This window comes from Babylonia areolata, chromosome 11 (genome assembly GCF_041734735.1).
Source record: "Babylonia areolata isolate BAREFJ2019XMU chromosome 11, ASM4173473v1, whole genome shotgun sequence".
NCBI classification, from domain to species: Eukaryota; Metazoa; Mollusca; class Gastropoda; order Neogastropoda; family Buccinidae; genus Babylonia; species Babylonia areolata.
The window spans coordinates 16,858,175-16,878,062 of NC_134886.1; the positions used below are offsets into that span (position 1 = coordinate 16,858,175).

Sequence of the window (19,888 nt, forward strand, 5' to 3'; positions counted from 1 at the left end):
ATTCTGGGCTAGAATTTATTTCAGTGGAGTGTCTTGCCCAAGTTACATCCCCACTCTCTTGAGGGTTTTACTTTTAGGACAGTCAGCATCATATTTATCCAGTTGTCATTAACAGTTGTTCTGGTGGCTGTACACACACTGACAGCAACAATGACAGCAGATAAATATAAAAATTCATAAAACTATAGGTGATGATTCTGCTGGAGACATCATACCTACTACTACAGCCGAGACTGTCCAAAACAAAGCATCCTATTTTAGCATCCTAAATTCAAGAACCAATTCTACCAGCAATTTTTGTGCATACATGTATGAAACGATATTACCATTAGTACTAGTAGATGTAGTTTGTACCTCATTTTCAGTGGATTTTGACTCTTATTTTGTTCGTTATTTTACTCAATCTTGATGCATATCCAGTCACTAAACTAACGTGCCATTATCTTGCTTTTTTTGTTTTTGATCCCACAAACCATGAGACGCTAAAAAAATAAAATAAAAATTTTTAAAAAGGACATTCTATGACACGATAAATGACACACGATACGCCTTTTGTCATGTCATACTCAAAGTCAAGTTACTTCAATGTCATTGCTAAATTACGCATTCCTCAAGTACTCTTAGTAACTGGCTGATACCCAGACAAAAACGTAAAACCAGCAATCGTATTCGTAACATGGAGCAAACTCCATGGACTCGACTGTATCACGGACCCACTCCCCCCTGACCAGAACCAAATGGCAACCGCCAGCAAAAACTTGATGTTTCAATGTGGAAAGGACTGATTCATTAATTTGCAAACGAGATATGAACCGTCACTCACCCGTTCCCAACTGAGACTGAGATGAATAACTACAATTTGTACAAAATAAAATTCAGCAATTGTATCAGGTGATATTTTTGGTGTCTTTAGTTCTCGCAGCAGCAAAACAAACCAGACCGGAAGATATTCTCAGATGGTACAGTGTATGACGAAAGTATATCTTTTTACCGGGATGTAGTGCAAGCTCTCCACGAAGGATGACACAAAAATAATGAAGAAGAAGAAGAAGAATGATAATAATGATAATCATCATCATAGTAATAATAATAATAATAATAAACATGTTGAGGCGACAATAATGGGTTGTTGTTCTTTTTTTTTTCAAATAGTAGTAGTGATAATTTAAATGATGTACCGTTCATTTAAATGTGTACCGTAAGGACTGAGGAATCAGGATGGCGGTGGTGTCCTTCTGGCAGTGAAGGAGGATATCCAGAGCACACTGGTAACTGAATTTGACACTGAGTGTGAAATCCTATGGGTAAAGATCGCCACAAGGAACAGAAGACACCTATATGTCTGCCGGCGCCTACTGCGGGCTTTTCCAAATACAATAGACTGAGCAACACACTAGACGCCACGTTCTTGGCATCAGAGATCTTTTCCCATCCCTCTTGCGGCCAATCAGTGGCAGCCTCTGTGTGTATGTGTGTGTTTGTGTGTATGTGTGGGTCTGTGTGTTTGAGTGCGTTTGTGTATGCGCGAGGGTGTGAGTGTACACAAGTGTCAGGAGAGTTATGTGCACGTGCGTATGTGTGTGTGTGTGTGTGAGAGAGAGAGAGGGGGTGGGGGTTGCGGGGGAGGGGGGGGGAGAGGGAGGGGGGGGTAGAGGATGAGGTATGTGTGTGTATGCATACCTACACTGTGGGAGCAACGGAATATTGGAACGTGCGGGTGTGTATATATATATACTCATGATGTGTGTTGGGTTGGGGGTCGGGATATGGGCGTGTGTGTTTGCTTGTACAAGTAAGTGTGCATCTGTTTATGTGTGTGTGTGTGTGTGTGTGTGTGTGTGTGTGTGTGTGTGTGTGTGTGTGTGTGTGTGCCGTGGAAGCTGCGATACGAAGCCTAGAAATGACTGTGTGGAGGAGGGGGGTAGAGGAGGTGCAGGGTAATGTGTGTGTGTGTGTGTGTGTGTGTGTGTGTGTGTGTGTATGTGTTGGGGCTCATGTACGTTTATGTGTATTTGACTATACTTTCATATCTGTGAAACTGCATGTTTGGTGCATATCTGTTATGCATATGTGGGTGTATGTGTGAATGTGTGTCTCCATGTTTTACATTTATTTGCTTATTTATCATCATTGTTGTCTCTTTTATTTATTTATTTATTTATTTATTATTATCATGACTACTACTACTATTACTACTACCTTTTTTATATTAGAATTATTATTTATTTATTTATGTACGCTTATAGTTGACTTCATCAAGTTTTTACGCCTTATACATTTTATTAGTAGTGGTAGTAGTTATTTTTTTTATGTATTTAGCTATTATTTACTCATCCCTTATTATTTTTTTTCTTAAGGCCTCACGCTGCTGGTCAGGCATCTGCTTGGCAGATGTGGTGTAGCGTATATGGATTTGTCCGAACGCAGTGACGCCTTCTTGAGCTACTGAAACTGAAACTGAAACTGCGCCTACTATAGACGGAAAACGGGCGATAAAGAAAGCCTCACCCAATTCGAGTCATCTGTCAGAAGGGCTGCCGCTATGAACGACGTACAGCTGCTCGTAGCAGGAGACCTGAACTTTCCCGGATGGGATTGGTCCACTTTGACCCTCAAGCCATCATGCTCCTATCCTGAACTACATCGCAAGTTCCTAAACTTGCTCCATGACGCTGGTCTCGACCAAGTCGTCCTCGAACCCACCAGGTTAGAAAACACCCTTGACCTCGTCATGACAAACTGCCCTGAGATTGTGTATGTGGAGTACAACACCAAGGTCTCCCTATCCAACTGTAGGTCATGCCCCATCCCCCTGTACAACAAAGCGGAATGGTCCAGCATGAAGAAAGAGGATAGTGGAGCTACAGAATGAGATAGACGCAATGGCCTCGAATGACTCGACCTCCGCAGAAGATTTGTGGTCAAAATTCAAGACCACCATCCAGAGCAGTATCACACGCAACATTCCCCATAAGACTCCCAAGAAAACTGACTCCTACCCATGGATCACCACAGAAGTGAGATGCCTCCTACGGAAAAGGGACAGAGCTTACCGGGAAATGAAAAAGCATGGAACTGAGGAGCTAAAGACAGAAGTATGGCGACTGAGAAGAGAGGCGCAACAGAAAATGAGACGAGCTTACTGGGATTACGTCAACCGATTGTTCACCCTACATGAGGAAGAGCAGGACAAAACACCATGCACGAAGCGGTTCTGGATATTACATCAAACATCAGCGTACATCGCAGTCAGGTGTCCCCCCCCCTCCACCCCCCACCCCCCCTCCCCCGCCCTCTGAAGGTCCAAGGCCGCCTCGTCACGGACTCGAAGGCCAAGGCGGAGGTCCTAAACAACCAGTTCTTCACAGCATTCAGCGAAAGGCAAAGACTACAATCCGACAGAAGTCCATGAAAAATGTAGCATGCCGGGCAGTTCGAGAGGACTTCCCCACTATGCCAGACTTCAGTATCACACCACCAGGAGTTGAGAAGCTGCTGGCGAACCTGAACCCGGCGAAAGCAGCAGGCCCAGACAACATCTCCCCACGTATACTGAAGACACTGGCCAGTGAGGTGACTCCTATCCTCACGTGCATCCTCCAGCGTTCATTATCCACTGGCTGTGTCCCTGATGATTGGCGCACTGCACATGTCACACCGGTGTATAAGAAGGGAGAGCACTACAAACCAAGTAACTACCGACCAGTCTCCCTTACATGCGTCGCGTGCAAGATTCTAGAGCACGTGATTGTTAGCAACGTGATGGAGCATCTAGAGTCCTCAAACATCTTGACTCCACACCAACATGGCTTCCGCAAGAAACATTCCTGCGAGACACAACTGCTTGAGCTGTCAGACCAGCTAACATCAAACCTGGACAAAGGCATACCGTCTGACATTGTAGTGCTGGATTTCGCCAAAGCCTTTGACAAGGTGAATCACAGCCTACTGATCCATAAACTTGACCACTATGGTGTTAGGGGGGACGCAAATCGATGGATCTCCAGCTTCCTACGAGACAGGAGGCAGGCCGTGGTCGTGGAGGGGAGCAGGTCCGAGTTTGTCCAGGTGAAGTTTGGGGTTCCCCAGGGCTCAGTCCTGGGCCTCTGCCTGTTCCTGGCCTACATAAACGACCTACTAAGCCACGTCTCATCCAACGCCAGACTCTTTGCAGATGACACTGCCACTGACCGCCCCATCAAGTCAAATACCGACTACAAGAAACTGCAGGAGGACCTTGATGCCCTGAGTGAGTGGGAGACACAGTGGGACATGGAGTTTCACCCTAACAAGTGCAGCGTCCTGACTGTACAACGAAGCCGGAAGCCGACGCCAGAAGTGGTCTACACACTCCATGGCCAACAGCTGGATAATGTCTCCTCCACCAAGTACCTTGGGGTCACAATTCAGAGTGATGGGCGATGGGACCAGCATTACCAATAAGGCAAACCGAACAATGGGTTTTCTCCGGCGAAACCTAAAACTCGGCTCCAAGCGCATCAAACAAATGGCATATAAAGCTCTGATCCGCCCTATGCTGGAATACTCAGCCTGCGTCTGGGACCCCCACGAAAAAAATGACTGTGACACTTTGGAGAAAGTCCAACAACACGCAGCCCGCTTTGTTCTCAACCGCCACAGAAATACTGCCAGTGTAGATCAGATGCTGCATGAGTTGGATTGGACCCCCTGGAACAACGCCGATGCACAGCTCGCCTCAACGTGATGTATAAAATCATCAATGAACTGGTGTGCGTACGCTGCAACCAACTGACCCCCGCTGTGACCCGCTCCAGAAGAAGTCACAGCAAACAGCTAAAGTGGATCCCTGCCAAGAATGAACACCGCAACATGGCTTTTTTCCCCCCGTACAGTCAGGGACTGAAACAGCCTGCCAGCAGGCGCCGTCCTGTCCCCCAGCCTTGACACCTTTTCTTCAAAGGTGTTAGGCCTACACTAGACCCCCCCCCAGCTCCCCCCCCCATTGCCCCCCCCCCCCCCCCCCCCCCCCCCCCTGCGCACTCCCTAAAACGCAAATAATGGTCAAAATGTTGACCGTGGGTGTACATGGAAGAAGAAGAAGAAGTCTGATTCGTCTATTTTTATTTGAACATGCCTATTTCATAAATCATTTCTTTTATCCTTTTTATCTTTTTTTTTTTTTTTTTTTTTTTGAGGGGGGGGGGGGGGTTCTTATTGTTTTTGTTTTTTTGTTCTTGTTGTCTTTTTGTGGTTTTTGTGTGTTTATTTTTCCTAAAACAACGACGGTGGAGTTTCAATTTACCGGAATACAGTGGAAGCTCTCCACCACGAAAAATAAAAGTAGACTTTCAAGTGGAAAAGTGGGTTTACACCGAGTGAATGATGCCTGTATGTATTCGTATTTGTATTTCTTTTTATCACAACAGATTTCTCTGTGTGAAATTGGGGCTGCTCTCCCCAGGGTGAGCGCGTCGCTACACTGCAGCGCCACCCACTTCAGTTTTGTATTTCTTTTCCTCGCGCGTGCAGTTTAATTTGTTTTTCCTATGGAAGTGGATTTTTCTATAGAATTTTGCCAGGAACAACCCGTTTGTTGCCGTGGGTTCTTTTACGTGCTCTAAGTGCATGCTGCACACGGGACCTCGGCTTATCGTCTCATCCGGCCGGCCGAATGACTAGCGCCGGTCCAGACCACCACTCAAGGTCAGAGGGGAGAAAATATCGGCGACTGAGCCGTGATTCGAACCAGCGCGTTTACCTCTAGGCCTTCACTCCACACTCAGTGGTGGAGTGGATGCCCGGTGGTGTCAGAAGAGGAAAAGAGAGAGAGTGTGAGTGGGTTATCCAGAGAGAGCGTACGTAATTCTAAAAAATAAAATAAATAAATAAAAAAATAAAAAAAAAAGAAGAAGAATGACAATAATAATGATAACTGAATAAACAAATAAACATATAAAGTGTTTGGGGCGAGAAGAGTGATTGTACACATGGTGTGGTACTGATCAATATGGTTTAGCAGTATAGTAACTGAAATAAGTGATGAGCCGTCGTTCAGTCGTGTTCGCCCATTCATATTTGAACATCAGTATAGGTATATAATATTTCATTATAGATTATATTTTTAGTGTGGTTTGGTCAAATCAGTTATCATATGTTACGAAGATACCACGGTGATCAGTTCAGTCACCAAAAACACTGAATTGAAACATTCAAACCAGTTGTTATCATTGCCGATAAGGTTACTGTCGCCGAATATATGGAGGTGCTGTGTTACTGACTTTTGTATGATTTGGAAGTGTGTTTGGAACATGAGATGTGGTGATTGATTTCGAGTGGCTGTATGATGATATACGTGTCTCATATCGGGCCGACAGACTGATGTACACCCGACCTGCACAACAGTAGACATGATACTCTTTTTGCAGTCCTGATGCCCGTCTCCCCACAGCAGATAGTTTAAATTGTGTCTCATATCATTGGGCCGACCAATTCACACAAGACCAACCCAAAACGAGATATAATCATATCATTTCAGTCTTTCCGAGTTAAAAAGGTATACACATATGGCTAGCCAACACGGACTTTAGGCTTATTTTAAGCAGTTAAATTAATGATATATCATACAAATAGACACAAGCTTATAGTTGGGCCAGCAGCAAAGTGAGAGCTGTATGATCAATTGTTTCTCCACTGCAATGGGAAGTCATTTATACAGTTTAGTCTTCTGTAAAGGACTTTAACTCTGACATTAGGAGGCAAGAGTGCTGAAAGCCTTGCATGGGGACTAGTTGCCCTTGGGAACCATCCAAACGTCGAGGCTGTCCTAAAACCCTTTGCTGTTGTGGTCATAGTCGGACACGACTATCATACACACACACACACACACACACACACACACACACACATATATATATATATAGGGTATTCTTGCCTGGAGAAGCTGTTCTTACAGTGAAAATTTACTGGGGTTTTTTGTTTTTGTTTTTCTTTTAGAATACAAATTTTAAAGACATGCAGAGCCCACTGTTGTTGATATTTCTATATTTTACCGGTCTCGGTATTTACCTCAGTGCTTTCTGTAAGGAGCGGAGCCCAGGACACGAAGAGATTGTGAACTATCTATCTATCTATCTATCTATATTATATATATAATTTTATATATATTTATATATTTTATTTATATAATGTAACTGCTTGGAACAGATAATAAACACACACATGAATCAGATAATAAACACACACATGAATATTTTTTTCTTCTTAGTTTCAATGTCTGGCTTGGAACACGGCGAAGTGAAGGGTAGTGCATTCTGACCCTTTCTGTATTTTGATTCTTTTCCCAGCAACACTACAGCCGTTCAGCCTTTATTGGAGGTTCTGTTTTGTGCTGTCTGTGAATTTTGTTGCTGCTCTGCTGCGATTCTGGCCTACACACAATGCTTATACTGATTGAATTTGATCTTTGTTGTGTATTGTTCCATATCATCCGCATATAGATAATATCAAAAACATTATGTGGTTTTCCGTGTCAGTGTGTGTGTGTGTGTGTGTGTGTGTGTGTGTGTGTGTGTGTGTACGTGCGTGTGCCACTGTATGTGTGTGTGTGTGTGTGTGTGTGTCTGTGTGTGTGTGCGTGTCTGTCTGTCTGTGTCAGTCTGTGTCTGTATCTGTGTCTCTGTATGTGCGCGTGTTTGTGCGGGTGTGCGAGCGCGCGCGTGCGCATGTGTTTATGTGTGAAAGAGACATATTGATCCACCGATATATATTTATTCATTATTGGATCGATAGGCCGACAGGCAGGCAGGCAGCACACACACACACACACACACACACACACACACACACACACACACACACACACAAACAAACAAACAAACAAACAAACAAAAAAAACCCCTGCAAACTCTGTAATGTATTTATTGCAAATCAACGCAACTGATCAAAATTTCCGCACTAGTTATTGCAAAAGCTGGGGTTCAAACCCTCTGTTCTCTTCATCGTCACAAGAAATGGATACTTTCAACTACGTTAATAACCGACAAAGATGATGCACTGTGATGATTGCGTGTACTGAAAATTCATCCGAAAAAGAGCAAATAAAATCTATTTAAGCGAAGTAGACCTATCAGGTTTTATCGACTTTTTCTGCGCATGTAAGTAAGATCTAAGAAATGTAATTATTCTTTTGTAAAATACAGAAATATAACAGAAAAATGAAAAATGAGAAACAACAACTGGAGAGTTGGAATAGGGAATAGCAACTGCATAAAAACGATAAACTGAAAATAGACATAGTGCAGAGAGACGTAAAGCTGAATTTGTGGATATTTGTATTTGTATTTCTTTTTATCACAACAGATTTCTCTGTGTGAAATTCGGGCTGCTCTCCCCAGGGAGAGCGCGTCGCTACACTACAGCGCCACCCATTTTTTTGTATTTTTTCCTGCGTGCAGTTTTATTTGTTTTTCCTATCGCAGTGGATTTTTCTACAGAATTTTGCCCGGAACAACCCTTTTGTTGCCGTGGGTTCTTTTACGTGCGCTAAGTGCATGCTGCACACGGGACCTCGGTTTATCGTCTCATCCGAAAGACTAGCGTCCAGACCACCACTCAAGGTCTAGTGGAGGGGGAGAAAATATCGGCGGCTGAGCCGTGATTCGAACCAGCGCACTCAGATTCTCTCGCTTCCTAGGCGGACGCGTTACCTCTAGGCCATCACTCCACAAACTAATCAAACAAACCAACAACGACGACAATAACTGACAACAAAAACAAAACAAAACAAAATAGAACAGAAAGAAAGGGGGCTATTCTTTGTTGTAGAGGTGAAAAAAAAGAAGAAAAAATGAAAAGGGCATTTCACGAGTAAATAATAAAGACAGACAGTCTTCATAAAAATATAGAAGAACTGTTGACGAACATGAAATCGCTGACATTGTTGACGAAATGTCAGCTTCCTTAAATCAACTATGAGACAGTGTTGAAGGGAATAATACCCACGAGGAAACTAAAACTTAATGTGCATTGAAAAACATGACAAAATTAATAAACAATCTGAAGAAGACAAAAATCATTCAACACCTGGGTTGACGTCACTGAAACAGAAGCACAAGGACTTTGAGCCAGCATGTCAATTCTTTCTCCATAAATTATATGTGCTTCTGACGGGCGCATTAGCCGAATGATTAAAGCGTTGGACTTTCAGTCTGTGGGCCCCGGGTTCGAATCTCGGTAACGGCGCCTGGTAGGTGAAGGGGTGGAGATTTTTCCAATCTCCCAGGTCAACATATGTGCAGACCTGCGAGCGCCTGAACCCCCTTCGTGTGTATACGCAAGCAGAAGATCAAATACGCACGTTAAAGATCAGTCCTGTAATTCATGTCAGCGTTCGGTAGATTATGAAAACAAGAACATACCCAGCATGCACGCCCCCCCCCCCCCCCCCCCCCCCGCCCCCCCCCACTCCACCCCTCGCCCCCGAAAACGGAGTATGGCTGCCTACATGGCTGGGTAAAAACGGTCATACACGTAAAAGCCCACTCAATCGTGTACGTACGAGTTGCAGCCCACGAACGCAGAAGAAGGAGAAAAATATGTGCTTCTCCACGAAGAGAATTATTTCTCGGGAATATTACAGAAAACTGATAAAACAAACGAGTAACACCACCACAGTTCCAGGATGAAGTAACAAGCCACACCTGTGGAAAGTCTGCAGCTCTGCAGTCTCACAATGAGTCAAATTTGACACCTCTATATCCTAAAATGTACTGATTATGTTTCAATATCATTCATATTTCATATATATATATATATATATACAATATGATAATTGCCATGAATTCACTTCCCATGTTCCAACTATCGGTGTCTGTCACTATGTCTCTCCTTCTCCCTGTTATCATTTTCTTTTCTTTTTTTTTCTTTTTTCTCCTCTCTAATAATAATTTCATTTGATAATGATTTGATCTTTTCAATGATAATATGTGTCGTTGCGTCGTACTTAGTTAGGTTGTGTGCATGTGTTTTATTCCTGCGCTTTATTTTCATGCGTAATTGTGTGTGTGTGTGTGTGTGTGTGTGTGTGTGTGTGTCTGTGTGAGTGTTTTGCCATTGCTTTGTCTTTTTTTTTCTTTCTTTTATTGTTTTTCTTTCTTCTTTGCCCTTGAGGGCTGGATGTCAAAAAAAAAAAAAAAAAAAAAAAAGCAGCTGCGCTTACTCCACTACCCTCGTGAAATAAAAATTCGTTTCGTTTCGTTTCGATTCACACCGGACAGACTTTGAACACGTTCCTCAGAGATCACCTCAAGTCCAAGGTCATCGCTCTTTCATCCTGATCAAGCAGTATCAATGGAACATACTGACCTTCTCAGTCCATTGCGTGGATTCCCCAGTTCAGTTTAAAAAATATCTCCAAACCCACCTCTTCTGGCTACGATTATATTGACTAATATCCTTCTTGAACCTCTTCTGACTCTGTGTGTGTGTGTGTGTGTGTGTGTGTCTCGTGCGTGCGTGCGTGCGTGTGTGTGTGTGTGTGTGTGTGTGTGTGTTACTTGAATGCATGTTTGAATATGTATGTAAACCTTTTTTTTTCAGGTGGTGGGGGCGGGGACATGGGGGGTGGGGAAGGGAAAAGGGGGGTGTAAACGTCATGAGGTCCCTGTCTGGGATGTGTGAGCGACAGTCTGTATTATTATTATTATTATTATTATTATCATTATCATTATTATTATTATCATTATTATTACAGATAGACGTATAATAATAATTATTATTATTATGTATGTACTATCATTATCATTATTACATTATCATCAACATCATCATCATCATCATCAACAACATTATTATCATTCTGGCCATGGCTCCCCCACCTCTTCCCTGCCTCCCCCCCCCCCCCCTCCAGCCCCCCCCACTCCCTCCCCTCCTCCCAACGTGTCCAGTCGCTTTGACAGCATTAGGAAGGAGCACTGCATGATACATGTCAGGATCCATCGCCTCACCACAGTGACCGCCCAGGGAAATACTTAGGCCGGGGATCTTTCAGTTTGGCCGAAGAACACCTGAAAATAAGTTTCAGTTTCAGTTTCACTTTCTCAAGGAGGCGTCACTGCGTTCGGACAAATCCATACACGCTACACCACATCTGCCGAGCAGATGCCCGACCAGCAGCATAACCCAACGCGCTTAGTCAGGCCTTGAGTGCATGCTTACATATTTGTGTACCTATGAAAGTGGATTTCATTTTACGTAATTTCGCCAGAGGACAACACTCTCGTTGCCATGGGTTCTTTTTCAGTGCGCCAAGTGCGTGCTGCACACGGGACCTCGGTTTATCGTCTCATCCGAAAGACTAGACGGTCAGTTTGATTTTCCAGTCAAACTTAGGAGAAAGGGCGAGAGCGGGATTCGAACCCACACCCTCACGGACTCTCTGTATTGGCAGCTGAGCGTCTTAACCATTCTGCCACCTTCCTCCCTGAAAAGAAAAATGAATGTACTGCCTCCAGGATTTACGTCTCAAAGAATAACAACGACGTGCCGGCCTAAAATCAATATGGTTGAGCTCAGCTCAAGATATGGTTAATGACACACCAGTATATCTTTTGCTTCTTGTGTGGCTAGATCCAAAGGAACAGCAAGGCTGTTACGTTTTGGTGCCAACGCGGCCGCAGGAGCTGCCGGAAAGTGACAAACTTTGCCATCCAACCGCCTTAGGGGCCCCGCATCGGATTTTCTGTCAGGGTTTACTCCCTTAGCTAGGTGGCCGCAGGTAGCTCTCCATAGCTGGCGCCCTTTGATGGGTTATTTATTTCCACCAGGGTGTCTAGCCACCCTCCTCACCATCCTCCTGAGAGGACTGGTGGGGGTGCTGGTTTAGTTGCCAGTCATTCGACCCCGTGACAGGTAGTACTGGGATCCAGATTACCAGTAGCAGATATATCTATCTGACCTGACTGACTTCATCTGATTTCAGTATCTCTGCTGACTCCAACTTTAAAATGTAAACAGTGCACACGTCTGTAGGGTATATCCGCAGTCGTTTGGCCCGAACGTGTCCGTGAACATCTCTCAACCAATGAATAACTAATAGGACAACAACAATAACAACAATGATGATGATGACAACGACAGCGACGATGACGATGACGACGCGGATGGTGAATAATGATGATGGTGGATGATGGATGACGACGACAACGACGACGATGATGATGATATGACGACGACGGCGACGGCAACAACAACAATAAAATAATAATAATAATAATAATAATAATGAAGATGGCGATGGCGATGATGATGATGATGATGAAGATTTGTAGGTATTTTCTACTGGGCGAACATCCTCAACCCCTGGGCCTTTTCTGAATTCTAACATCATCACACATTGCAGTTACATGCTGAATTAGATCTAAACGTTTTGAACTGAATCAGTGCAGCCTTTTTGCATCGATACCATTGTAATGATAGGTATACTTATTCGTAACATGAAAACAAGAGCGAAGCTGGAATGAAAAGAAGAGAGAGAGAAAGACAGACAGACAGACAGAGAGAAACAGGCAGACAGAGACAGACAGACAGAGGGAGGGAGGGAAACAGACATACAGACAGAGACAGAAAGAGAGAAAAAGAGGGAGGGAGACAGACAGAGATAGAGAGACAGACAGACAGACAGATACAGAAAGTGAGAGAGATAGAAAGAGAGAGAGAGAGAGAGAGAGAAGGGGCGGGGTGGGGGCGGGTGGGGGCGGGGTGGAGGTGGTGGGGGGCGGGAGGGAGGTGCGGGGGGGGGGGGGGGGCTGAAGAAAACTGCTTTACCACGCTGTTTCTGAAACAAGAGCTGAGCATCTTACCCGAATCCCAAGTTTGTGTTCTGTTTTCTGGATTTAGATCCAGAAGCCCTCTTCTTGGCCTTGAAATGATCTGAAATTTGAAAAGGCGCTCCTGCAGGATATATCTGGGACCATCAATCCAAACCATCAAGCAGCACATTGGACGATATGAAAATCTGCTGACATCGGTTAAAAAAGAGAATACTTTGGTATGGCCACGTAACATGATCGAATGGGCTTGCTAAATGGCCTTGCTAAATGGCCTTACTAAAACAGTCCTCCTGGGAACTGTTGAGAGAATGGTTGAAGACGGAGAGGAAGGAGAGAAAAAAAAAACACCCCAAAATCAGCGACCAACCAACCAACAACATTGTAAAGGGAATTCAGAAATTAGTATTTTGATTCAGGTCATGGAGGTAATCATATTGTGTTGTCTTTTCCCGTCTGCCTGTTGTTCGTCACACATGGATATACTTGGGAGGAAGGTGGCAGAATTGTTACAACACTCATCTCAGTGCCGATACAGTGTCCGTGAGAGTGTGTGTGGGTTCAAACCCCGCTCTACCTCTCGCTCTTTCTCCCAACTTTGACTGGAAAATCAAGCTATGCGTCTGGTCATTCGGATGACACGATAAGCCAAGGTCCCGTGTGCAGCACGCACTTAGCGCACTCAAAAAGAACCCATGGCAACAAAAGAGTTGTTCTCTGGGAAAAGTTTGTAGAAGAAATCCATTCTGACAGTTACACAAATATATATGAATGTACTCAAGGGCTGACTAAGCACGTTGGGTTTTGCTGCTAATCAGGCATCTGCCTAGCAGATGTGGTGCAGCATACATGGATTTGTCCGAGCGCTGTGAAGCCTTCTTGAGAAACTGAAACTGAAAATGGATATACTTGGCAAAATATCCATGCTGATGATATTAATACTGCGTATCATTTTATTCTGAAACTGTTCTGTTTTCCTTGATTTTAAGATCACATAGGAGCGTTTTTTACCTTTACCTACAAAGTGAATAGATGAAAGAAAACTTACTACGAAAGCCGAGGAACAGCAGCGTTACCACAACGATGATGAAGGCGAAAAGTCCCAGCAAGCTTGCTGCAATGACTGTCCATTTGAGCGGGTCTGTCGGATCTGTGGAAGTCATGGAAATGTCTTCATTTCATTTTAACATAACTGTAACCGATCATTGGGTACTATGGTATAGGAAAGACATGCAAATGAATGAATAACAAAGAGACCATCAAGAACATATGACTCGATGACAACCTTTTTATTTGTATTTGTATTTCTTTTTATCACAACAGATTTCTCTGTGTGGAATTCGGGCTGCTCTCCCCAGGGAGAGCGCGTCGCTACACTACAGCGCTACCCATTTTTTTGGTACGCAGCGTGCAGTTTTATTTGTGGATTTTTTTACAGAATTTTGCCAGGAACAACCCTTTTGTTGTGGTGGGTTCTTTTACGTGCGCTAAGTGCATGCTGCACACGGGACCTCGGTTTATCGTCTCATCCGAATGACTAGCGTCCAGACCACCACTCAAGGTCTAGTGGAGGGGGAGAAAATATCGGCGGTTGAGCCGTGATTCGAACCAGCGCACTCAGATTCTCTGGCTTCCTAGGCGGACGCGTTACCTCTAGGCCATCACTCCACTTTAAACACTAGAATTACACTGAGAAATCAGACCCAGACCTTCCGACCCATCTTTCTGCACCAGCATGGCAGCTTGGACTGTGTGACCGTTGTTGGCGGAGTTGGTCACCCGGCAGGTGATGTTCACCCCTTTCACCTTTGTCTTCTGCGGGTCCAGGATGCACGTGAACCCCGTGTGACCCCGGCAAGGTCCGCCCCACTGAACCATGTCTGGGGTCCTGGGGTTCAGCCCCGCCGCGTGACAGTTAACGATGACGAGACTGGAGGTGTTGTAGCGCTGGTAGACCTGCAGCTCCACTGTGTCTGGGCCGTCTGGACAGTGGATTTGTACAGTGTCAGTTTTCACTTTCGCTTTCTCAAGGAGGGGTCACTGCCTTCGGACAAATACATATACGCTACATCACATCGACAGATGCCTAACTAGCAGTGTAACCCAGTGCGCTTAGTCATGTGACATGCCTATCAAACTTGGGAGAAAGAGCAGACCGGAAGTCCGAACCCAGACACTCACGGACACTGTATAAGCGTCTTAACCATTGTGCCACTTCTTCCCCCTCACCCCCTCCTCCTCTCCTCCCCTCCATTTTTTAATTTATTTTTATTTTTATTTTTTTACACTCATTGACAGTGTATGAGGTGAAAGAAAGCTTTGTGCATGAGAGAGAGAGAGAGAGAGAGAGAGGCGGCAGAGGACAAGAACCTACATCCACCAAGAGAGGAAGATAACTGCAATCTCCCACATCCCTCTTCAGTATTATATTTTTTTTTGAATAAAGGTTGTGTCCAAGGTTGGTTTGACATGCATGAAACACACGGATAGTAACATTTATAAAAGAAGATGGAGACAGATAAATATTTACTATTGGGTTATCATTTACATCTCATTATCGACGTCATCATGAGTGATATATTCAGATTCATCAACATTGTTATGTTCTTTTGTTTGTCGTCGTTGTCGTCGTCGTTCTCTTCATCATGATAATGGGGCATTAACAGAAGTGACTCTCTGGTCCAGCAGTTAAGACAGGGCATAATAATAGTGTCCATGACCATCAGGGGCCGTATTCAAGAGAACATCGTGCCTGAGGGTAAATGTGTACCTAGGGGCAATCTGCCTGAGCCAAGGCAAACTGCCCGAGGGTAAGCAATATCCAGTAACACAAGAGTCTACCCGCGTGTCTACAAACCCGAAGGCAATTTACCCTTACTACCTGAAAAGGGTGACTGCCCACGAAACAGATGTAAATATGGCGGATCCTTTTGCAGCATTTTCCTTTCTTTTGTTTAACGGAAAACAGGCGTGCTTTTCGGATAGCACGTGTTTTGCGAACTCTCGACAATGTTCCAAGCTGTGGTGCGATGAGAAGTGAAACTGAGAGCATGTGCAGACGGGATTCGTTGGGATTTCTTCAAAAAGAGGATAGGTTAGCTGTCTGAGCGAACTGCATGTGTCTTGAATACGAAGATAACTTATCCTTCAAGGTAAACTGTACCCGCGGATCCCAACCATGTCAAAGATAACTTGCCTGAAGGTAAAATGAATTTTGTCTTGAATACGGCCCCAGAACAGCAGAGGCAGCAACTACCGTCCCGAATATATTGGCTAGAATTTGATAATAGTGGAAGTTACATCCCCACTCTCTCGGCCAAGAGGGCTTTAGGACTGTCGGCGTTGAGATGGTTTCCAAAGGACAACAAGTTCCCAGTGCTGCAACACTAAGAGCCAGCACAATTCTGCCTCCTGGTTTAAGAGTTATAGTCCTTCACAAAAGACTAAGCGGTAAATGAATTTCCATTACCATGGAGAAATCATACGAGTCTCACTCTGCTGTTCGCCAATCTGTAAGCTTATGTCAATGTCTGATACAGGCAAGCATTGAGCCAATAACATTTATTATGATAAAACGGAGTAATAGAATAATAGAAATAATGTCCTCTTCTTAACTTTAATTGTTTCTTAAATTCTTAAACTAGACAGATAAATTGAAATTATTGACACAGAGAAAAAGACGAAATGAGAGAGAGAGAGAGAGAGAGAGAGAGAGAGAGAGAGATATGAATTCAAAAGGGAGGATGCCTAAGTTTCAGTTTCAGTAGCTCAAGGAGGCATCACTGCGTTCGGACAAATCCATATATGCTACACCACATCTGCCAAGCAGATGCCTGACCAGCAGCGTAACCCAACGCGGAGGATGCCTAAATACCATCTTTGTTGAAGAAGAAAGGTCACAGTGTTCACAATTATGTAGGATGCCTGAATACCAACTTTGTTAAAAAAAAAAAAAAAAAAAAAAAAAAAAAAAGGAAGGTGATCATAGTGATTTCAACAATCACCATGGTGTTTGCTTTCCGAACACAATGGACAATGTCTTCTCTCAAGTCCTGCTCTCCAGACTACAAACACTAACGACCCTTGCTTACCTAGAATCCTGCTGCAGCTTCAAGTCAAAAAGATTCACATTGCTATTCTCAGTCAGAAAACTTCGAGACAGACAGGCAAAGAAACAGACACGCTAACCGATAAGCAAATTCATATTCGAGCAGAAAAGGGGTCTGACAACATTAATAAAAGATGACTAGAGGACAAGGTATTAAAGACTTGTCCGTCGACCCTGAATCTCTCAAATGACTCTGCAATCATGACACTGAAGTAAATCACAGAACACACAGACCAAGAATGCAGAAGCCTTCAGGTAAAACTCACATGCTATGTTCAAGGGCAGCATGACAGAGAGTGGCTCCACACCGTCATCCTGACAGACCAGCACCTTGCGGTCGTTGTCTCTCTTCAGAACACCAGGGGGCAGTGACAGCTGATTGTCATTCACTCCTGCGGCCAATGACGTGTTACCTAGCATCCACGTCAGGTTGCCCCCCGGGTTACCAGCTGTACAAGTACACGTGATCCCACTTATCTCTGGGATGTAAGACAGGTCCGTGCAGTTGTGGCTGGGCTTCGATCGTGTGACTGGGTCAACAACACAACGAAACACAAGCACGATTATTATCCAAGCACGTACAGAACCAAGCATCAAATAAAGCAAATACGTTTTACATTCCAAACTCTACGCGCTGCTGACTTTTTTTTCTTTTCTTTTTTTTTTTTTTGCTGTTACTGCCGCTCTTGAATTTAAAAATTACTGGTGATGGTTTGATTGCAACGAGGGATGCATAATAGACATCTTCACTCTCTCAGTCAGCTTTGCACTGCCACTGTGGATCCCTGGCGGCAACTGTAGCGTACACAGAAAACCACGTGACCCACAGCAGCAGACAAGCACTGCCATGTCGGTGAGAGCATAACGCGGCACATCAAGTTTTCCACATGACCGATAAGAAGGGAGGAAATCGTCATTGCTGCTATTTTCAGTGCGTTTGGAACTGGGACAGCGGCAGATGAGCCCGAGTTTGGCTGTGCACGTGGAACTCGGGAGAGAGAGACAGGGAGAGAGAGAGAGAGCTGGAACATGTCAGGGATTGGGCAGTGGGAGGTGGTGAGTGTAGGGACAATTACAATGACAGTATGGAACACAAGTCATCGCCGTGAAACATGCATGTCTGCTTCAACCCAATAGAGGTGGTTGAGCAATTCATGGAACGAACAGATCGATTCATTCACATTAGAGTCAGCAAAATATGTTGGAACGCGTGCACGCGCGCCTACGCACACGCACACACACACACACACACACACACACACACACACCGCATGAATATCAACAACATATCATTTGTCTTGTACATGATTTCAAATTGGCAATGGAAACAATCAACTTTTAAACAACTATCACGTCAAACACACACACACACACACACACACACACACACACACACACACACACACACACACACACACACACACACACACACACACACACGTGCAGTATCAGTATCATTATCAGTAGCTCAGGGAGGCGTCACTGCGTTCGGTCAAATCCATATTCGCTACACCACATCTGCCAAGCAGATGCCTGACCAGCAGCCTAACCTAACGCGCTTAGTCAGGCCTAGAGAGAGAAAAAAATACTAAGATAAAAAAGAGAAAAGGAGAGGGGGGGGGGGGAGAGAGAGAGGGGGGGGGGGTGCACTTACCATTGTGGAGAGTTACAGTACCAGCGAAGAACGAGAGAACGACTAAGAACGTTGCCCAGCCCATCCGGCTCCTTGCTGACAGCACCGACCCTTCATAAAATGACGGGCTCCACACAGAGCAACCCCACTGCCGCCCTGCCTTCGCTCACGCTTGCCCAAGCCAGGTATTCCTCCTCTGAACACTATGCTGCACGCGCCGACTCGTGACAAATGTTTCATTGCCCTCGCCAGCGTGAGACGTCTGTGTGTGTGTGTGTGTGTGTGTGTGTGTGTGTGTGTGCGTGCGTGCGTGCGTGCGTGCGTGTGTGTGTGTGTGTGTGTACGTTTATGCGTGTGTATGTCTGTGCGTGCGTGGGTGTGCGTTTGTGTGTGTATGTGTGTGCATGCGTGTGTGTGTATTTATGTGTATGTGTGCGTGCGTGTGTGCGTACTGTGTGTGTGTGTGCGTGCGTGAGTGCGTGTGTAGACACTTCAAAGTGAAGACACTTCAAAGGACGTAGAACGCTTACGGAAACACATACAAGAGCCGGAGTCAGTTTCTCTCTTTGAATCACGGCCAGACAGAGGAAAGGTCGACCTTGGAAAGTCTTTACTTTCAGTATAATATTAACAATTTTCAAATTCACAGACCGTTAACATGGTCCTCTTATGGAGGCATGACTTTCACTTCCACTCAAATTGAAATTAACTCTCCCTCTCTCTGCAAGAACAAAAACTAGCCACGTTTTAGTATTGAAATCAGTTGTTCTGGAATCATTACCTAGCATAACCAATTGAATGCATAGAATGTTCTGAACACAAATTTATCAGTTCAAAAGGAAACGATGTCCTTTTCGGAACTTTCTAGAAGCGTTTTAAATCATTATGTATGCATGTCATGTTATTTATCGATCATGTATAAAAACGTTATTAGCAGGAACAATGTAATCATTTAACGGCAATCGCATGGATAGAACGTTTGTTGTGAAATTGCGGCTACGTTGTTGTTCGAATGATGACAACATCGGAAAAGGCAATTTCTTTCTAAATTTCGTGTCGATAGAAGTAGTTACCAAGAAAATGCCGACTTTAAAAGTTTACAACTGACATGCGTGTGCACACACACCCATACACAATTAACCTGTGTACGCGCGCACGCACATATAGGCCTACGCCTTCGGACAAATCCATATACGCTACAGGACATCTGCTACGTAGATGCCCGATAGCAACATAACACAACGCGCTTGTCTGGCCTTGAGTGCATCCATGTGTATTTATGTAGTCGTCAGAGTGGATTTCTTCTGCAACTTTTGTTGCCATGGGTTCCTTTTCAGTGCG

The 19,888-nt window shown here is 44.4% G+C and overlaps 2 protein-coding genes across 3 annotated transcripts in view; both read right to left on the reverse strand.

Annotated features, from left to right (window-relative positions):
- The window catches only part of LOC143287582 (phosphoinositide 3-kinase regulatory subunit 4-like), a 57,650-nt gene extending 56,698 nt beyond the window's left edge, over positions 1 to 952 (reverse strand). For both annotated transcript variants that reach the window (XR_013055979.1, XM_076595691.1), the window contains exon 1: positions 824 to 952. The gene's annotated coding sequence lies outside the window, so the exon portion shown is untranslated. The remainder of the gene's footprint in view (positions 1 to 823) is intronic.
- Positions 953 to 10,536: 9,584 nt separating this feature from the next.
- LOC143287307 (uncharacterized) lies at positions 10,537 to 18,750 on the reverse strand. Its single transcript, XM_076595256.1, has 6 exons — positions 18,569 to 18,750; positions 17,181 to 17,444; positions 14,516 to 14,788; positions 13,855 to 13,956; positions 12,840 to 12,909; positions 10,537 to 11,045 (listed from the first exon to the last, which is right to left on the reverse strand). Exons 1-6 carry the CDS (start codon positions 18,630 to 18,632, stop codon positions 10,982 to 10,984), a joined length of 837 nt encoding a protein of 278 aa, XP_076451371.1. The 5' UTR covers positions 18,633 to 18,750; the 3' UTR covers positions 10,537 to 10,981.
- Between the last annotated feature and the right edge of the window lie 1,138 nt (positions 18,751 to 19,888).

Excerpts from the sequence above, each read along its gene's own strand:
- LOC143287307 (XM_076595256.1), bottom strand. The coding sequence starts at position 18,632 with ATGGGCTGGGCAACGTTCTTAGTCGTTCTCTCGTTCTTCGCTGGTACT. Across the intron at positions 12,910-13,854 it reads GCTGTTCCTCGGCTTTCGTA|ATCATTTCAAGGCCAAGAAG; the intron begins GTAAGTTTTCTT and ends TTCAAATTTCAG. Across the intron at positions 11,046-12,839 it reads AACACAAACTTGGGATTCGG|GTGTTCTTCGGCCAAACTGA; the intron begins GTAAGATGCTCA and ends ACTTATTTTCAG.